At 46.7% G+C, this 15,558-nt stretch overlaps 1 protein-coding gene across 2 annotated transcripts; it reads left to right on the forward strand.

The window, feature by feature from the left end:
- Positions 1 to 2,341: 2,341 nt before the first annotated feature.
- Positions 2,342 to 9,716, forward strand: MYC (MYC proto-oncogene, bHLH transcription factor). 2 transcript variants are annotated; one of them, XM_070748300.1, is made up of 3 exons: positions 2,342 to 2,905; positions 5,071 to 5,805; positions 8,511 to 9,716. In XM_070748300.1, exons 2-3 carry the CDS (start codon positions 5,088 to 5,090, stop codon positions 9,089 to 9,091), a joined length of 1,299 nt encoding a protein of 432 aa, XP_070604401.1. In that variant the 5' UTR covers positions 2,342 to 2,905; positions 5,071 to 5,087; the 3' UTR covers positions 9,092 to 9,716. The 2 variants fall into 2 exon arrangements, with proteins under 2 accessions (XP_070604401.1, XP_070604402.1); XM_070748301.1 differs by lacking the exon at positions 2,342 to 2,905 and adding an exon at positions 3,993 to 4,011.
- The last annotated feature ends 5,842 nt before the right edge of the window (positions 9,717 to 15,558 follow it).

Here is a 15,558-nt window from a genome sequence, read left to right on the forward strand (position 1 = left end):
GCAGAAAGGGAGGGGGGTCCCGCGTGGGTTCGTCCACGCGTGGAACTCCCAAGCCGCCGCGATGGCGCGATCGCCTTCTCTTTTTTGCAAAAAGTGCTTTAAATTTTAAAATCTCCGCCGTGTTGCAAATCTACTAATCAGCGGAGGGGGCTCGCTTCCCTTTGGTAGAGGGGGGAGGAAGGAGAGAGGTGGGGATGGCAGGGAGCATTTCCAAGGAGATCCACTGGATTCAATGCATTGGAAGGCGATCCCTTTTGGGATCCAGTCGCCGGTCGGCTGCGAGATCCTTCGATCTTGTTGGTGCGGTTTATTTATACATGCATAACATATATACAATTCGGAGGAAAAGAGTGAGTCGATTTTATTGCGGCTGGAATCAGTGTGTGTGGGTTGGAAATGCGAAGGCGCCTTTTTTTGCAAGAGCGCTGCGGGGTAAAGCCGAAGTGAAGCATTCACACGACCTAGGAAAATTCAGGCGGGACACTAAAAGAGGGTCCCCTTTACGTTCCCTTTTGCTCCCTAGACTGTTAAAACCCCGTCCCTGTTTCAAAGGGTGTAAAGCAGCACCGTGGGGGGGGGGGGGTAGCATTACACGAGTTGAGAGCGATCGTCTGAACCCAAGCCCTTTGCAGCTTTTCCTTGCAAAAAGATTTAGCAAAGCCGGTGGGGGGGGGGGTTTCCTCTCTCCAGCGCTGATTATGCCCGGGACCTACAACTTTAATCGCCTCTATAAAAGAAAAGGAGGAAGTAGCGCGGATTATCCCCTCTCCGATCCCTCTTCCACACAACCCCCGCTCCGTGTATACACCCAAGGAGTTGCCTCTGTAAATTTAAAACTTTGAACTCGGTCAACTCCGAAGCTCTTGCGTCGCCCTTGCTCCAGAGCCCTGGGGCGAAGATCCGAGAGACGCCGGTCCCGGACTCGTCGCTCTTTTAAAGACACGGGTGTTGCGCGTTCTCACGAGCAAGTGACTCGGGCGACTCTTAACTCTCCGCTCTTTTGGACTCGCAAAAATCCAAACTGCACCGAAAGCGGGACGAGCGTCGGAAAAGGCGTGTTTGTCGCCCGCCCACCCCAAGCGGGTTTTTCAAGCGCGCGAGGTCGTGGGAACGGTCGTTTCTTGCTGCAGTTTTCCTCCCAACCCCCAAAAAAATCCCCGCGGGTTTTTTTCCCCCAACCCCCAAAATCCTTTCGCCACCCCGATTCCCGAAGTCAACCCACTGATCTGAATTGGGGGAAGGCGCTCCCTTAAAAAAAACACCGAGTGGGTTGCGTGTCGGGCACAGAATTGCAAAAAACAAGGTGGGTGGGATGCAATCTGGGGAGGGGAGGCAAAATAAAATAGAAACACTTTTCTCTTCTTCTTTTTGCTCGACCTTCCTTCCCCCTTATAATCCGAACAGCGGGCCGTTTGAAAACGAGTGGATGTTACCGGCGTTGGCCGGGCAAAGGCGCACCTTTCCTCGGCGCCGTTTTGCAAACCGGTGCCTGTGTGTTTTTATGTGTGTGTGTCTAACGTGTAGAAAGAAGCCGCGTCGTGCCGCAGCTGCAGCAACCCGGCGAGCCCACGCCCACACGCGATGCATCTCCACGTACACGCGTGTTTTTCCCTTTTCTTTTTTTTTTTTGGACTTGCTGGGGGGACTCTCTTTTGCAAAGCGGCGCTCTCCCCATCTACCCACCCGGCCCCCGTTCGGATCGCAGTGCACACCCGGAACTCCGCATCCAGCCGGCCCTCCCCTCCCTCTCTCCTCGCTGCGGCAGGGGGGGAAAAGCTCCCTCCCCTCTTTTGCAAGGTCGCCCCCTCCCCTCTTTTGCAGTCTCCCCTCCCCTCTCTTGTAAGGTCGCCCCTTCCCTCTTTTGCAGTCTCCCCCTCCCCTCTTTTGCAAAATCACCCCCTCCCCTTTTCCAAAGTCGTCCCCTCCCCTCTTGTGCAACATGGCCCTCCCCTCTTTTGCAAGGTCGCCCCCTCCCTTCTATTTTTTTTTTGCGGGGGGGGGGCACCACTGACAGATAAAGACACTTGCACACACAAAGAGCCTAGGAGCGAAACCTACTAATAGCCGCCCTTGCAGTTCTTCCTTTACCTTGCAAACGAGCGCGCCTGGGCTTTTATTATTATTATTACTACTATTATTTCCTATTTTTCTGCCCCCTGCTTGCTTTGCTTCTTCGGGCGGGTTTCTTTGCAAAAGGGTGGAAAAGAGAAGGGGGGAGGGAGAGAGGAAAAAGAGGGAGGGGTCGGCGTAGGAAGGGGGGCCAGTTGGCGGGAAAAAAAAGAGGGGGAAGGCGGAGCAGCGGCCGAGAGCTTTATATAAAAGGCAAACGGCGGAGTCCTGCGAGCTTAAAAGAGGCGAGGCGGGGGGAGGGAAGCGGAGCGGAGTTTCCACCGAGGAGGAAGGAGGCGCTGCTGCTTCGCTGCTTATTGCCACTGCCGCCGCCGGCCGGGTGCATCGTAAATAAAAGGACGAGCCGTAAGAGGAGAGCGAGAGAGAAGCCCGCGCGTGCATACACGGAGCCCCGCGCTCTTACTCCCACCCGCTATTCCGCGCCCCCCTTTTTTTGCATTTGGCGAAGGGGAGGGCGAAAATTGGATTCCGAGCCTGGGAAGAATTCAGAGCTGGAGCCGCCGCTGCCGCCGCTTGTGGACTTACTCTAGCCTCGCTCCCGCTTGTAGCGCCGTTTAAAGAGACGCCGAGGAAAGGGGGCAAAGGAGAGACTCGCGTGCGACTTGCGCGCCTTTGCTCCTCCACCACCCCCTCCGTGGGGTGGTCTTTTTTTTATTATTCAATATATATATATATTGCAAAGACTTGGATTTTCCTATTGATTTTTGCACCGATCTTGGGACTTTTTGCAAGCGCGGGGTTTTGCCCGGGATCTTGGAAAGAAGAAGAAGAACCGGTAAGTTTTGGGGAAGCGTCTTGGGTTTTGTTTCTTCAGCTCGCTCCGATCTCGCAATTTTTTTTAATAAAAATTAAAATTCGGTGTCTCTTCGATTCCTGCCGGGCCCCGAAGGAAGCTTTGCAAGGCGAATTTTCTCCCCTTCGTACTATAAAGAACCGTCGCCTCTTCCGAAAAGGAGCCCCGGCTCTTGCTTTAAAAAACTGCTTGCACGGAAAGACTTTTTTTGCGCCAGCCTATTTTATTTTATTTTATTTGCAATTCGGGGTTCGCCCGGGCTTCTCTTGGCTTTGTGAACCGCTTGCACCGGGTCCGGACCGGCGTTGTGAAGCTTGGGTGAGGAGTGGAGGGTGGCGGATCCGTTGCAAAAAGGGGGTTGCATAGGACGGAGTAGGCTTCTACTACGGGGTGGCGGAGCCGAAGTGACTCGGAGGAGGAGGAGGTGGGGAAGAGGCAGGGGAGGTTTCCCCCCGACCCGGTTAGAGGAACGGCGGCGGGCCGGCTCCAAAGAGCGCGAAGTCCCGGCCGGGGCGGCGGGAGCAAATCCCGGACTGAGGCGGTGCTGGAAAGCTGCCCGCTTGAATTGCGTTGTTTCTTTTAAGGTGGCGCAAAAGCCCGAGTTGGTGCTCGGAGTCTCTCGCTGGGTGGCGCCTTACGGGAAGAAGTAGTAGTAGAAGAAGAAGGGGAGGTTGTAGTAACCCCCGAGCCGGTCGGGGTGGGGGGAAAACGAGCCGCGCTTTACTAGACGGCTGTTCCGCGCGCCTCCGACGGTTCGGGGCTCTTGGCGCTCGGAACAGCCGTCGGTGGTGCTGCGCCCCCGACCCGTCGCAAATCCCGAACGCCGGGGTTTAAGTTTAACCCCTATTCTGCCAGGAAGGTGGCGGAGAATTCAATGGGTTGGACTCAAAACGTCCCGGAGTGCGTTTTGGCTCCAAGCTGAGGTAATAATTCCGGAGTCGTTGCCACGCTAGTTTTCTCTGGATTATGTGTGTATATGTATGTATGAATGCGTTTAAGTTTAACCCGTATTCTGCCAGGAAGGTGGCGGAGAATTCAATGGGTTGGACTCAAAAACGTCCCGGAGTGCGTTTTGGCTCCAAGCTGAGGTAATAATTCCGGAGTCGTTGCCACGCTAGTTTTCTTTATTATGTGTAAATATGTATGTATGAATGTCTATGCTGCCTAGGGACTCAGGACAGCCTCACAGCAAAATAAGTATGGATCAATTTAAAAATAATTGCAGATTTTTGTGGTGGGAGGGGAGGGGGGCTCCATTGGAAACAGTGTTTTGCCCAAGCGAGGTAATTATTCTGGAGTAGTTGCCACACTGATTTTCGCTTGACTTTATTTATGTACATCTCTGTGTCTGTATGTATAGTGTGTCTGCATGTGTATGTGCACATATGTATGTGTATGTATGTATACACGTGTATATACATGTACATATGTAGGGCAGGTCAGTCTCATTACAAAATAAGTATGGATCAATATTTTTTTTAAAAAAAAATCAGTACAATTTAAAATAATTTGCAGATTTTGTGATGGGGGGGGGGGCTCTATTTGCAGCAGAGTAAGAGTTTTGCCCAAGCCAGGTAGTTGCCAATCTAGTTTTCCTCTTGATATTTGTTTTATTTGTTTATTTGCTTTGTCAAATAGGTATTGGTACTAGTAAGAGTGAAAGATTAGGAAGAGGGACGGAAGGCAGGTTGGTGCGCTTATGCACACGCCCCCTGCTACCGGTATGCCCAAACTCCCTAGGGATTAAGGGGCGGATCACAGCAAAATGAATATGGATCAATAAACGGTACAATTTAAAATCATTGCAGTTTTTGGGGATGGGGATGGGGTTGGGGGCTCTCTTGGGAGCAGAGGAGAGTTTTGCTGGAGGTAGCAAGGGGACCCTACTTTGCCTTTAGTTTAGCCCCCCTTCTGCCTTTAGTTTAATTAACCCTAATTCTGATGGGAGAATTAAATGGGTTGGAAGGCAACCTGTCCTGGAGTGGTTTTTGACCAAGCAGGGTAATAATTCTGGAGTGTTGCCACTCTAGTTTTCTCTTGGATTTTGTGATGGGGAGGGGGCTCTATTGGGAGTGGAGTAGAGGTTGTAGCAACTTGCCCCATTAACCATCTCTCTCCCCCTTTCCTTTCCTCCCCTCTCTCTTCAGGAACACCTTCCAGCGCCATGCCGCTGACCGTCCCGAGCTTGAGTTATCCCAGCCGGGTCTACGATTACGACTACGACTCCATCCAGCCCTATTTCTACTACGAGGATGAAGAAGAGAACTTCTACCTCTCCGGCCACCACCGGGGCTGCGAGCTCCAGCCGCCCGCCCCTTCTGAAGACATCTGGAAGAAATTTGAACTGCTGCCCACGCCCCCCCTCTCGCCCAGCCGGCGATCCGGAAGCTTCCCGTCCAATGTTGACCAGCTGGAGATGGTGACGGAGCTCCTAGGCAGCGAGGTGGTCAACCAGAGCTTCATCTGCGACCCTGACGACGACGCCTTCGTCAAGTCCATCATCATCCAGGACTGCATGTGGAGCGGGGGCTCGGCTGCGGCCAAGCTCCAGAAGGTGGTCTCGGAAAAACTGGCTTCCTACCAGGCCGCGCGCCGGGACGGGGCAGGCGCTTCGCTCTCCCTCCGTGGCGGGAACGGCAACATTAGCGGCCTCTCATCGTCTTCCTCGCAGAGCTCGGCCTCTTCTCCCAGCAGCAGCAGCAGCAGCTCCTACCTGCAAGACCTGGGAACCTCTGCGGCCGAGTGCATTGACCCCTCTGTGGTCTTTCCTTACCCATTGGGGGAGAAGACCCCCAAAGCTGTAGAAGCGGCTGCCTCACCTGACCCATGCCCGGCTTCCTTGCTTGGCCAAGATACGCCCCCAACCACCAGCAGTGACTCAGGTGAGACGGTGGGCTTCTTTTGGGGGGCGTTCTTTCCCACACTTGGGGGGGGGAAGGGTTGGGAAGGGGGGTGACCACTACAAGAAGGGTGAGATTTGGGTTGAAGGAGCAGCAGTCCCAGTGGTGCTTAGAACAGCCTCGCCCCCCGGGCATTATCAAAAGCATGGACTTGTAGGTGAAGTTAAGAAAGTTGTCAAACTAGAAATACTACACTTGGTACGATTGCTGCATACTGGAGTAATTCATTAGTACTTGTTCCAGGCAGCAAAGCAGTGTGTGCGTTCTCATGGGCTAGACACGCACACCTAACAGCTTTCTCAATGGAAAAGTCGATGCGCAAAACTTATAACAGTGGCACTTCTGAGCAAGGTTTTAACTGGCCAACAAAACATGTGGCAGGGGCTTTTTAAAATTATTTTTAACCAAGGCTAAAACTGGCATTATTATTATTATTTATTAGATTTGTATGCCGCCCTTCTCCAAAGACTCGGGGCAGCTAATAAGACACAATATAAAGCAATGCGTACAACATATCTAATTTAATTAAAAACTACAAGCTAGAATCCCAATATATTAAAATCAGAACTGCTTCCACCTTACCTCGCCCTAATTTTCAGGTGACCTTGGCTACTTGCCTTCCACAGTGGCATGAAAGCAGCTTGGGGTGGGATTCTTTCAACAGTGAAATCGCCCCCCAGCTTCATCCACTTTTGGATGGCACAAACGATATATTCCCATTTTACAGATAATGGGCTCAGCGAGGCTTGGGAAAAGGAGAGTTGGGATTCTGTCAAAGGTTTCAGGGGGAAATCACTCTAAGTGGGTTCTGTTTTCACTGGGTTGCTTCTCAATAGTGCCACAGCAAAACAAGAAATTTTATGGCAGGGATTAGGAGCCCGCCTGCTTCTCCCCCTGTTTTTATATTTTTTGAGGTTGGGGGCAGTTGAATGTTTGCATACCTTTTCCCCTTGAAGGGGGGAGAGAAAGCCCCAACTTTTCGCTCTAGAAAGTTTCTAACTTGCGTAGCCTCCGAGATAACGAAACCCTAATGGAATGTCCTCCCCTTTCCTTACATCACATGTTGGCTGGGCTGAACATTTGAGACCGCTGTCTGCTTCGTCTCTCCCCCCTGCCCCAAATACTTCCAATTGCGCAGCACCTCCCCTCCCAACATATGTGTGTGCTCTTATTAGGCTGCCACGTTAGCGACACGGCCTTCCCAGGAATTGCATTTCCTAGAAAAAATTTGGCCCGGAGGCAGATCAAAAGCCAAGCTGGTTTTTTTTCCCCCAATTGGGTCTCATGGGGTCAATGCGGGAGCGGGAACTTTAAACCCAACTGGCTGGGCTTTAATTTGGGCTTTCCCACTGGTTGGTGGTGAGAAGGGGGGGGAAAAATAAGAGAGAAAAGGGGAGTGAGTCTTGGAGAATTATTTTGGGGAGTGGGGGGGTAGGACACACACTTTTTTTTGGTACATGCCTGAATAATAGGGTTGTGGAATTCCCAGGACGGGTTAAATAAGGAATTGCTCCTGGCCATTAAAACTTACAAAGAATTGGGTGGGGTTCCAAGGATTTTTTCTTCTTCACTTTCTCACATTCCACATGTTTTTGTTTCTCCTGACATTGCACTAGGAAGCCTTAAGCATAGATAGATAGAGAGATAAATAGATAGAAGAATAGATATATAGATATATATTTGGGGTTAAGGCTATCTACTGCAATGTCCAGAGAACGACAAAAACGTGGAATGTGAGAAAGTGAAGAAAAATAAATTTATTTATTTATTTATTTATTGGATGTATATTCCGCCCCTCTCTGAAGATTATTATTTATTATTATTTTTATTACTACTACTACTACTACTATTAATTGGACTTTTATGCTGCCCCTCTCCAAGGACTCGGGGCAGTTTACAACATATAACGGAACAATAGATAACATCCTAAATCCAATTAATTTAAATTTATAATATAACACACACACACACACACCAAAAAAAACCCCATAAAAAGACAGTCGTTCCCATTCGGTCAACTTACTCTCAACAGTAGTAGCCCCAAGCCTGGCAGCATAGATGAGTCTTAAGACTCTTCCTGAAGGCAAGGAGAGGGTGGGGGGCAGTAGGAATCTCCGGGGGGGGTGGGGGGGTTGTTATTGAACATTATCAGTTCCCTAAGCAGCCTGGAAGTGAGGGATTCTGGGAATTGTAGTCTTGCCTCCTTCAGAATGTGATCCTTTGTTTTCATTAGTGGTTGGAAGAGCGGTGGGGGGGGGAGAGTTGATCTAGGGTTGAATTAAGGATGGACCCTGGAGACAGATGTCATCCCTGTTAGATAGCCTAGAATTTTTGACTTTCTTGGCTCACAATGCTGCACAGTTATGCAATTTCACAATTTCAACATCCTCAAAGTTTGGCCGGGATTCAGTTATTATTTCTTTGGAATTGTCATCTTGGTGGAGTTGCGTCCTCAATTGCATAATAAAACTTTACAAAAAAAAAAGTCCTGCCCCTTTTGGAAAGAAATCCCATTTTTGGGAGGGCTGTGTTTTTGTCTACAGTTCCTAGCACCCGTTTCCAACTTGGCCGAGGACAAAGACACAGAGTTTAGGGCAGGTTAATAATCTCAAAATCCCTTTTTTTTTTAGGAGGAAAATAAAAAAAATTAACTTTGTCTTTCTATCTTGTTTTATTTTTTTCCCCAGAAGAGGAAGAGGAACAGGAGGAGGAGGAGGAAGAAATTGATGTGGTTACGGTAGAAAAAAGGCAGCCTTCGTCCAGGAAATCCGAGTCCCACGCGTCTGGGGGTCACAGTAAGCCCCCCCACAGCCCTCTCGTTCTCAAGCGCTGTCACGTCCCGATCCACCAACACAACTACGCCGCCCCTCCTTCCACACGCCACGAATACAGCTCCAGCAAAAGGCTAAAGTTGGACAATGGGCGGGTTTTGAAACAGATCAGTAACAACCGCAAATGTTCGAGTCCGCGCACCTCAGACTCGGAAGAAAACAACAAAAGGCAAACGCACAACGTCCTGGAGCGACAGAGGAGGAACGAGCTAAAATTGAGCTTCTTTGCGCTGCGTGACCAGATCCCCGAAGTAGCGAATAACGAAAAAGCTCCTAAAGTGGTCATCCTTAAAAAGGCCACCGAATACGTCCTCTCCATCCAGTCCGAAGAGCACAGACTCTTGGTGGAAGAGGAGCATCTGAGGAAGCGACAGGAACAACTCAAAAACAAACTTCAACAGTTGAGGAACTCTTGCGTCTTAAAAAAAACAATTTAAGTCTTGCTATTAATATTGCTCAAAGCCTATAAACATTGGGAAGAGAAGCAAGTGGAAGGTGAAATATTAACCTGACACAAACGTGTGGAAAACGTTTAGTGCTTCTCACGTAAATGTTACCATGGACATCATTTTGTAAAACCGCAGAACTCTTTGCGATTGCATGCCGAACAGCATCTTAAGAACTGATGAAAATTTGGGGTGCAAGCTTGTGCTTGCAAAATAGGGGGGAGGGTGTATTGGAGGGGTGGGTGGGGGGGATAATGGAAGTTTTTCCACTTTTTTTTGTATTTAAAGCCATTTTTTTTTCTCTTTAAAAATTGATTTTGGAGAGGCTTAACTGCCGTCAGAGGTTTCTGTAAATATTTACGCAGCCTAATGATATGTAAATATCTTTAATAATAATAAATCTTTATAGAAAAGGTTAAAAAACAAAAAAGATCCCTCAGAAGTCCAAACTTCACAGTTGTGGCCACTGAATTTATAAATTGTCTTGAATTTTTTGGTGCCATAACATCTCTCAGATCATTCTTATTTAAGTACCTTTTTTGTCATTTTTTTTAAAAAAAGAACTGATTTTATTTTGTGTTTATAGATAAATAAACTATTTCCCGTAAAATTGTAACTGGCTATATACAGTGTTTTCTTAAGTTGTTGAAAGTGTTGTTTGAGTGTTTTTGAAAGATCCTAAAACAGAACTGTATGGATATTTATGGGTTGTGTTATTAAATAAATGTTAAATATTATTAAATATTAAATAACACAATCCAGATAATTATTCTGAAAAGAGATTGCTGTGTACACCCATTCTGAGCTGATATCTGGTTTGGTGGGGGCTCCCCTCTCTTTTCCACACAAACACAAATATTGTGTACTTCGGGTTAATGCTTCCTGCCTCATTGTCTTGACTTGGAAGCTTGCAAAAGTATACATCATGCTTTGTAAATTTGAAAGTGATATCCTGTCTAAAACACATCACATAATGTAGTGTGTCCTTGAAGACTGTCAAGTCATCCAAAGCAAAGAGTCTTCGTCCACATATTGCAACGCACTTTGTTTTATATATACAGTATATATACCAGTGATGGCGAACCTATGGCATGGGTGCCACAGGTGGCACATGGAGCTATATCTGCTGGCACGCGCGCTGTTGCCCTGGTGTACATGTGTGTGCCGGCCAACTGTGTTTTGGCTCACATAGAGGCTCTGGGGGGACATTTTTGGCTTCCAGACAGCATTTTTACCTTCCCCCCACTCCAGGGAAGCATTTGGAGCCTGGGGAGGGTGAAACATGAGCCTACTGGATCCACCAGAAGTTGGGAAACTGTCTATTTCTGGCCTCTAGAGGACCTCTGGTGGGGGGGAAAGCATTTTTTGCCCTCCCCAGACATTGAATTATGGGTGAGGGCACACGCGCAAGCACAATAGCATGCGTGCACACTCTTTCGGCACCAGAGGAAAAACGGTTTGCCATCACTGATGTATACCCTGCTGAAAAAAAATAAAGGGAACACTTACACAACACAATATAACTCCCAAGTAAATGAAACTTCTGTGAAATCAAACTGCCCACTTAGGAAGCCATACTGATGGACCATCAATTTCACATGCTGTTGTGCACATTCAACTTTGTGCAGAACATAGTATTCGATGAGAATATTCCATTCATTCAGATCTATGTGTTCCCTTTATTTATTTTGAGCAGTATGTGTATATATAATCTAGTTCAGAGCTCTCCAACCTTGGCCACTGTCCAACCTCTGGAGAAGGTGCAAAAAAGAGCAACCAAGATGATTAAGGGATTGGAAACCAAGACTTCCAAAGAGAGACTGAGGGAACTGGGCATGGATTGCCTAGAGAAAAGGAGGGCCAGAGCGGACATGATAGCAGTCTACAAGTATACGAGGGGATGTCACAGAGAGGAGGGGATCACTTTATTCTCCAGGGCACCAGAGGGCCGGACGAGGAACAACGGCTGAAAGCTGACCAAGGAGAGATTCAACATGGAGATAAGGAGGAACTTCCTGAAGGTCAGAGCGATCAACCAATGGAACAACCTACCAGCGGACGTTGTGAACTCCAACACTCTGGACATTTTTAAGAGAAGATTGAACTGCCACTTGACTGGTGTACTATAGGGTTCCTGCTTGGGCAGGGGGTTGAACTTGATGGCCTTCAAGGTCCCTTTCAACTATAACAATAAATAAATAAATGAACCTGTGGGCTTTAGCTCAGAGTTAGAAAAACCTTACAACAAGCTACATGGTCTTGAACAATTCCAAAAAATTTTTGTCCAGTTCACAAACTTGGAATATAAGATGTGGTAGATTTAGCTTTTCATACATTATTTCCATACTTCAGGTAAGGGCTGGTCCTTGCTTGATAACTAAGATTGCCACTCACACTTTGGAAAAAGCACAAGAGGCTGAAGGAAGTTTGTGGAATTCCACATTTATCATTGCAGCTGCAATCAAGGAAAAGGTTTTTTTAAAGTTATGAGTTAGTGTACTATAACAACAGATTGAGAACAGATTAACAGAGTGGGAAGGGACCTTGTAGGTCATCTAGTCCAACCCCCTGCTCAAGCAAGAGACCATACACCATTTGTGACAAATGGCAGTCCAATCTCTGAAGTGATCAACTTCCCACAACTTCGAGGGTGGGAGGAAGCTGTTGCACTGATTGATCGTTCTCACTGTCAGAAAGTTTGTCCTTATTTACAGGTTGAATCTCCTTGATCTATTTCCATCTGTTATTCCTTGTCTGTCCTTCAGGTGCTTTGGAGAACAGCTTGATCCCCTCTCTGTGGCAGCCCCTCAAATATTGGAACATTGCTATCATTTTGGTTGGGAGACATTGAAACTCTGGAGAAGGTGCAGAAAAGAGCAACCAGAATGATTAGGGGACTTAAAACCAAGACTTACGAAGAGAGACTGGGGGAACTGGGCATGGATAGCCTAGAGAAAAGGAGGGGCAGAGGGGACATGATAGTTGTATACAGGTATACGAGGGGTTGCTACAGAGAGGAGGGGGCCACTCTATTCTCCAGAGCACCAGAGGGCCAGACGAGGAACAACGGCTGGAAGCTGACCAAGGAGAGATTCAACCTAGAAGTAAGGAAGAACTTCCTGAAGGTCAGATTGATCAACCAGTGGAACAACCTGCCTGCGGAGATTGTGAACTCCCCAACTCTGGACACTTTCAAGAGGAGATTGGACTGCCATTTGGCTGGGGTGCTTTAGGATTCCTGCTCAGGCAGGGGGTTGGACTTGATGACCTGCATGGTCCCTTTCAACTCTTAACAATAAATAAATAAATAAATGTCTTCCCTGGTCCTTCACTAGAATGTCCATGCCCAGTTCCTGCAACCGTTCTTCATATGTTTTAGTCTCCGGTGCCCTGATCATCCTGGTTTATAAGTGTGGTGACCAATATTGGATGCAATATTCCAGGTGTGGTCTAACTTAAGGCTTTATAGATGTTAACACATCTAGTTATGACTACCAACTTTCTAACAGCTGCAGATTCGTCAGCTTTCTGGCGTGATGCCATCAAACAGTGGAATGGTAGACGGAGTGATGCAAGCTATACCTGATGTAGGTGTGTTGATGCTCCTGTTCTAAAGAGGCAGCCTTGCTAAGGCATGACTGTCTCCTGTCAATTTCACTCACTTTCCCTTCCTTCCACGCCAACCCTGATGACTTCAGTTAGAACTGTACTTGCCGCAGGGTTTTTGTCTCCCAAGGCAGCTTATATTTATATTTATATTTATTTATTTATTGGATTTGTATGCCGCCCCTCTCCGTGGACTCGGGGCGGCTAACAACAGTGATAAAAAACAGCATGTAACAATCCAATACTAAAACAACTAAAAAACCCTTATTTATAAAACCAAGCATACATACAAACATACCATGCAAAAATTGTACAGGCCTAGGGGGAAAGAATATCTCAGTTCCCGCATGCCTGATGGCAGAGGTGTGTTTTTAGGAGCTTACGAAAGGCGAGGAGGGTGGGGGCAATTCTAATCTCCAGGGAGAGTTGGTTCCAGAGGGCCGGGGCCGCCACAGAGAAGGCTCTTCCCCTGGGTCCCGTCAAACGACATTGTTTAGTGGATTTATCTACCACGTCGGCTGGAAGTTTGTCCCAAGGATCTACTACTCTTTCAGTAAAATAATATTGTCTCATGTTGCTTTTGATCTTTCCCCCAACTAACTTCAGATTGTGTCCCCTTGTTCTTGTGTTCACTTTCCTATTAAAAACACTTCCCTCCTGGACCTTATTTAACCCTTTAACATATTTAAATGTTTTGATCATGCCCCCCTTTTCCCTTCTGTCCTCCAGACCAGTGTTTTTCAACCAGTGTGCTGTGGCACACTAGTGTGCCGTGAGACATGGTCAGGTGTGCCGCAAAGAAGGAAGCTCAAGTTCCGGTCTCGCAACTTTTTGCAGAGAGTGTGTGTGTGTGTGTGAGAGAGAGAGAGAGAAAGAAAAAGAAAGCAAGAGAGAAAGAGTGAGAGAGAGAGTGAGAGAGAAAGCAAGAGAGAGAAAGAAAAGAGAGAAAGAGAGAAAGCAAGTGTCAGAAAGAAAGAAAGAGAAAGAAAGAAAGAAAGCGAGAGAGAGAGAGAGAAGGAGAGGAAGGGAGAGAGAGAGAGAAATGAGGAAAAGGGGGAGGAAAAAAGAGAAATGAGAAAATGATTGAGACAGAGAATGAGAGGAAAGAGAGAGAAACAAAAGAGAGAGAGAAGTGACTCTTGATTTAAAGCATATAATAAAAAGCACCCAAAGAATAAGAGAGAACCCCCCCCCCCAGCCCTCATCTGTTTTTGGAAATGGTTCAAAAGTGTGTATACAAATACACACACAAGGGTGGGGAGGATGGAAAAAGAGAGGAGAGTGTGCCCCAGGATTATAAAATGTAAAAAATGTGCCGTGGCTCAAAAAAGGTTGAAAATCACTGCTCCAGACTATACAGATTGAGTTCATGAAGTCTTTCCTGATACGTTTTATGCTTAAGACCTTCCACCATTCTTGTAGCCCGTCTTTGGACCCGTTCAATTTTGTCAATATCTTTTTGTAGGTGAGGTCTCCACCTAAGTAGACAATGGTTCTTGAGAAGAGGCAAACAAATCTTGGAGACCCGGTTCTTATCTAGAAAAGTTCGTAAGTAGAGGCGTTCTTGGGTAGAGGTACCACTGTATATTCCTTGCAGACCGTTGTTCAATTTGCATCCTTTTGGTCATTGAAACACTTGGAGGTTTATCTGTCTCCTGAGTAGTGCTCCTGGTTCCTGTAGTCTTTCAGCAATACAGTTTGGGATGAACACCTTTTGAATGGTGTGGGAATAGGAATGGGTTTCCAGCCAGGGGGGAAAAATTGCAGATTACAGGAACCAGGTGCTCTACTCAGGTGACCCTGAGGACATAGATAAACCTCTTAAGTGCTTCAAGGACCCTCTAAAAGAATACAAATGACCAGCTGCCTACAAGGAATGCAAATCCTCCCATTCCCCACAGCTGAAGGAGCTTCTTACATGAGATGTGAAAATGTCTTCAGTGAAAAAAACAAAGGAAGTCCAGTTGCCTCCTGAAAAAAGCACCTTTGGGACTCTTAGGTTTAAGTTTATATGTGCAAGAATTATATAAGTTCACCCTTTTTAAATAGGAAGATGTAGATGTAATCATTTTCTTCTCTAAATTGTTTATTTTCATTTTAAAAAATAGTTTTATTAAGTATAAGGCATGCAAATCAAAGAAAGGGAGGGAGGGAGGGAGGGAGGAAGGAAGAAAAAAAGAATGAAAGAAAGAGGAAGGAAGGAAGAAGGAAGGAAAGAAAGAAAGAAGGGAGAAAGAAAGGAAGGAAGGGAGAAAGAAAAAAGAATGAAAGAAAGAGGAAGGATGGATGGAAGGGAGAAAGAAAGAAAGAGAAAGGAAGGAAGGGAGAAAGAAAAAAGAATGAAAGAAAGAGGAAGGATGGATGGAAGGGAGAAAGAAAGAGAAAGGAAGGAAGGGAGAAAGAAAAAAGAATGAAAGAAAGAGAAAGGAAGGAAGGGAGAAAGAAAGAAAGAAAGAAAGAGAAAGGATGGAAGGAAGGAAGGAAGATTAAAAAAGTACATTTAAAACATTAAACCACAAACTTCAGACAAACTCCCTACAAACAAATTTTCTTCTCAGCAGTAATACAGAGTGCTGAGGAGTTGCCACAGTATTTTTACATTTTATAAGTAATGGGAGTTGATTACAGGGTATCCTTCCCTGAGGATGCAGCTGGACAAAAGAGAATCGGAGTTACTGTAGCTTTTCAAAAGCTCCCCAAAACAAATTCTGCATTAATAAAATCTGGAATCTTTTACTTCACCCCCAAAAAAAGACAAACAAGAAACTCCATACGTAACAAACACATTTCAAAGGAGTAATGGTTGGCAAGAACAGATTAAATTGACCGAGATAATTTATCTGCCTAGTAAA

Source organism: Erythrolamprus reginae, chromosome 3, assembly GCF_031021105.1.
Source record: "Erythrolamprus reginae isolate rEryReg1 chromosome 3, rEryReg1.hap1, whole genome shotgun sequence".
Taxonomy (NCBI): Eukaryota; Metazoa; Chordata; class Lepidosauria; order Squamata; family Dipsadidae; genus Erythrolamprus; species Erythrolamprus reginae.

Coding starts and splice junctions, on each gene's coding strand:
- MYC (XM_070748300.1), top strand. CDS start 5,088: ATGCCGCTGACCGTCCCGAGCTTGAGTTATCCCAGCCGGGTCTACGAT. Junction 5,806..8,510: donor AACCACCAGCAGTGACTCAG/GTGAGACGGTGG, acceptor TTTTTTCCCCAG/AAGAGGAAGAGGAACAGGAG.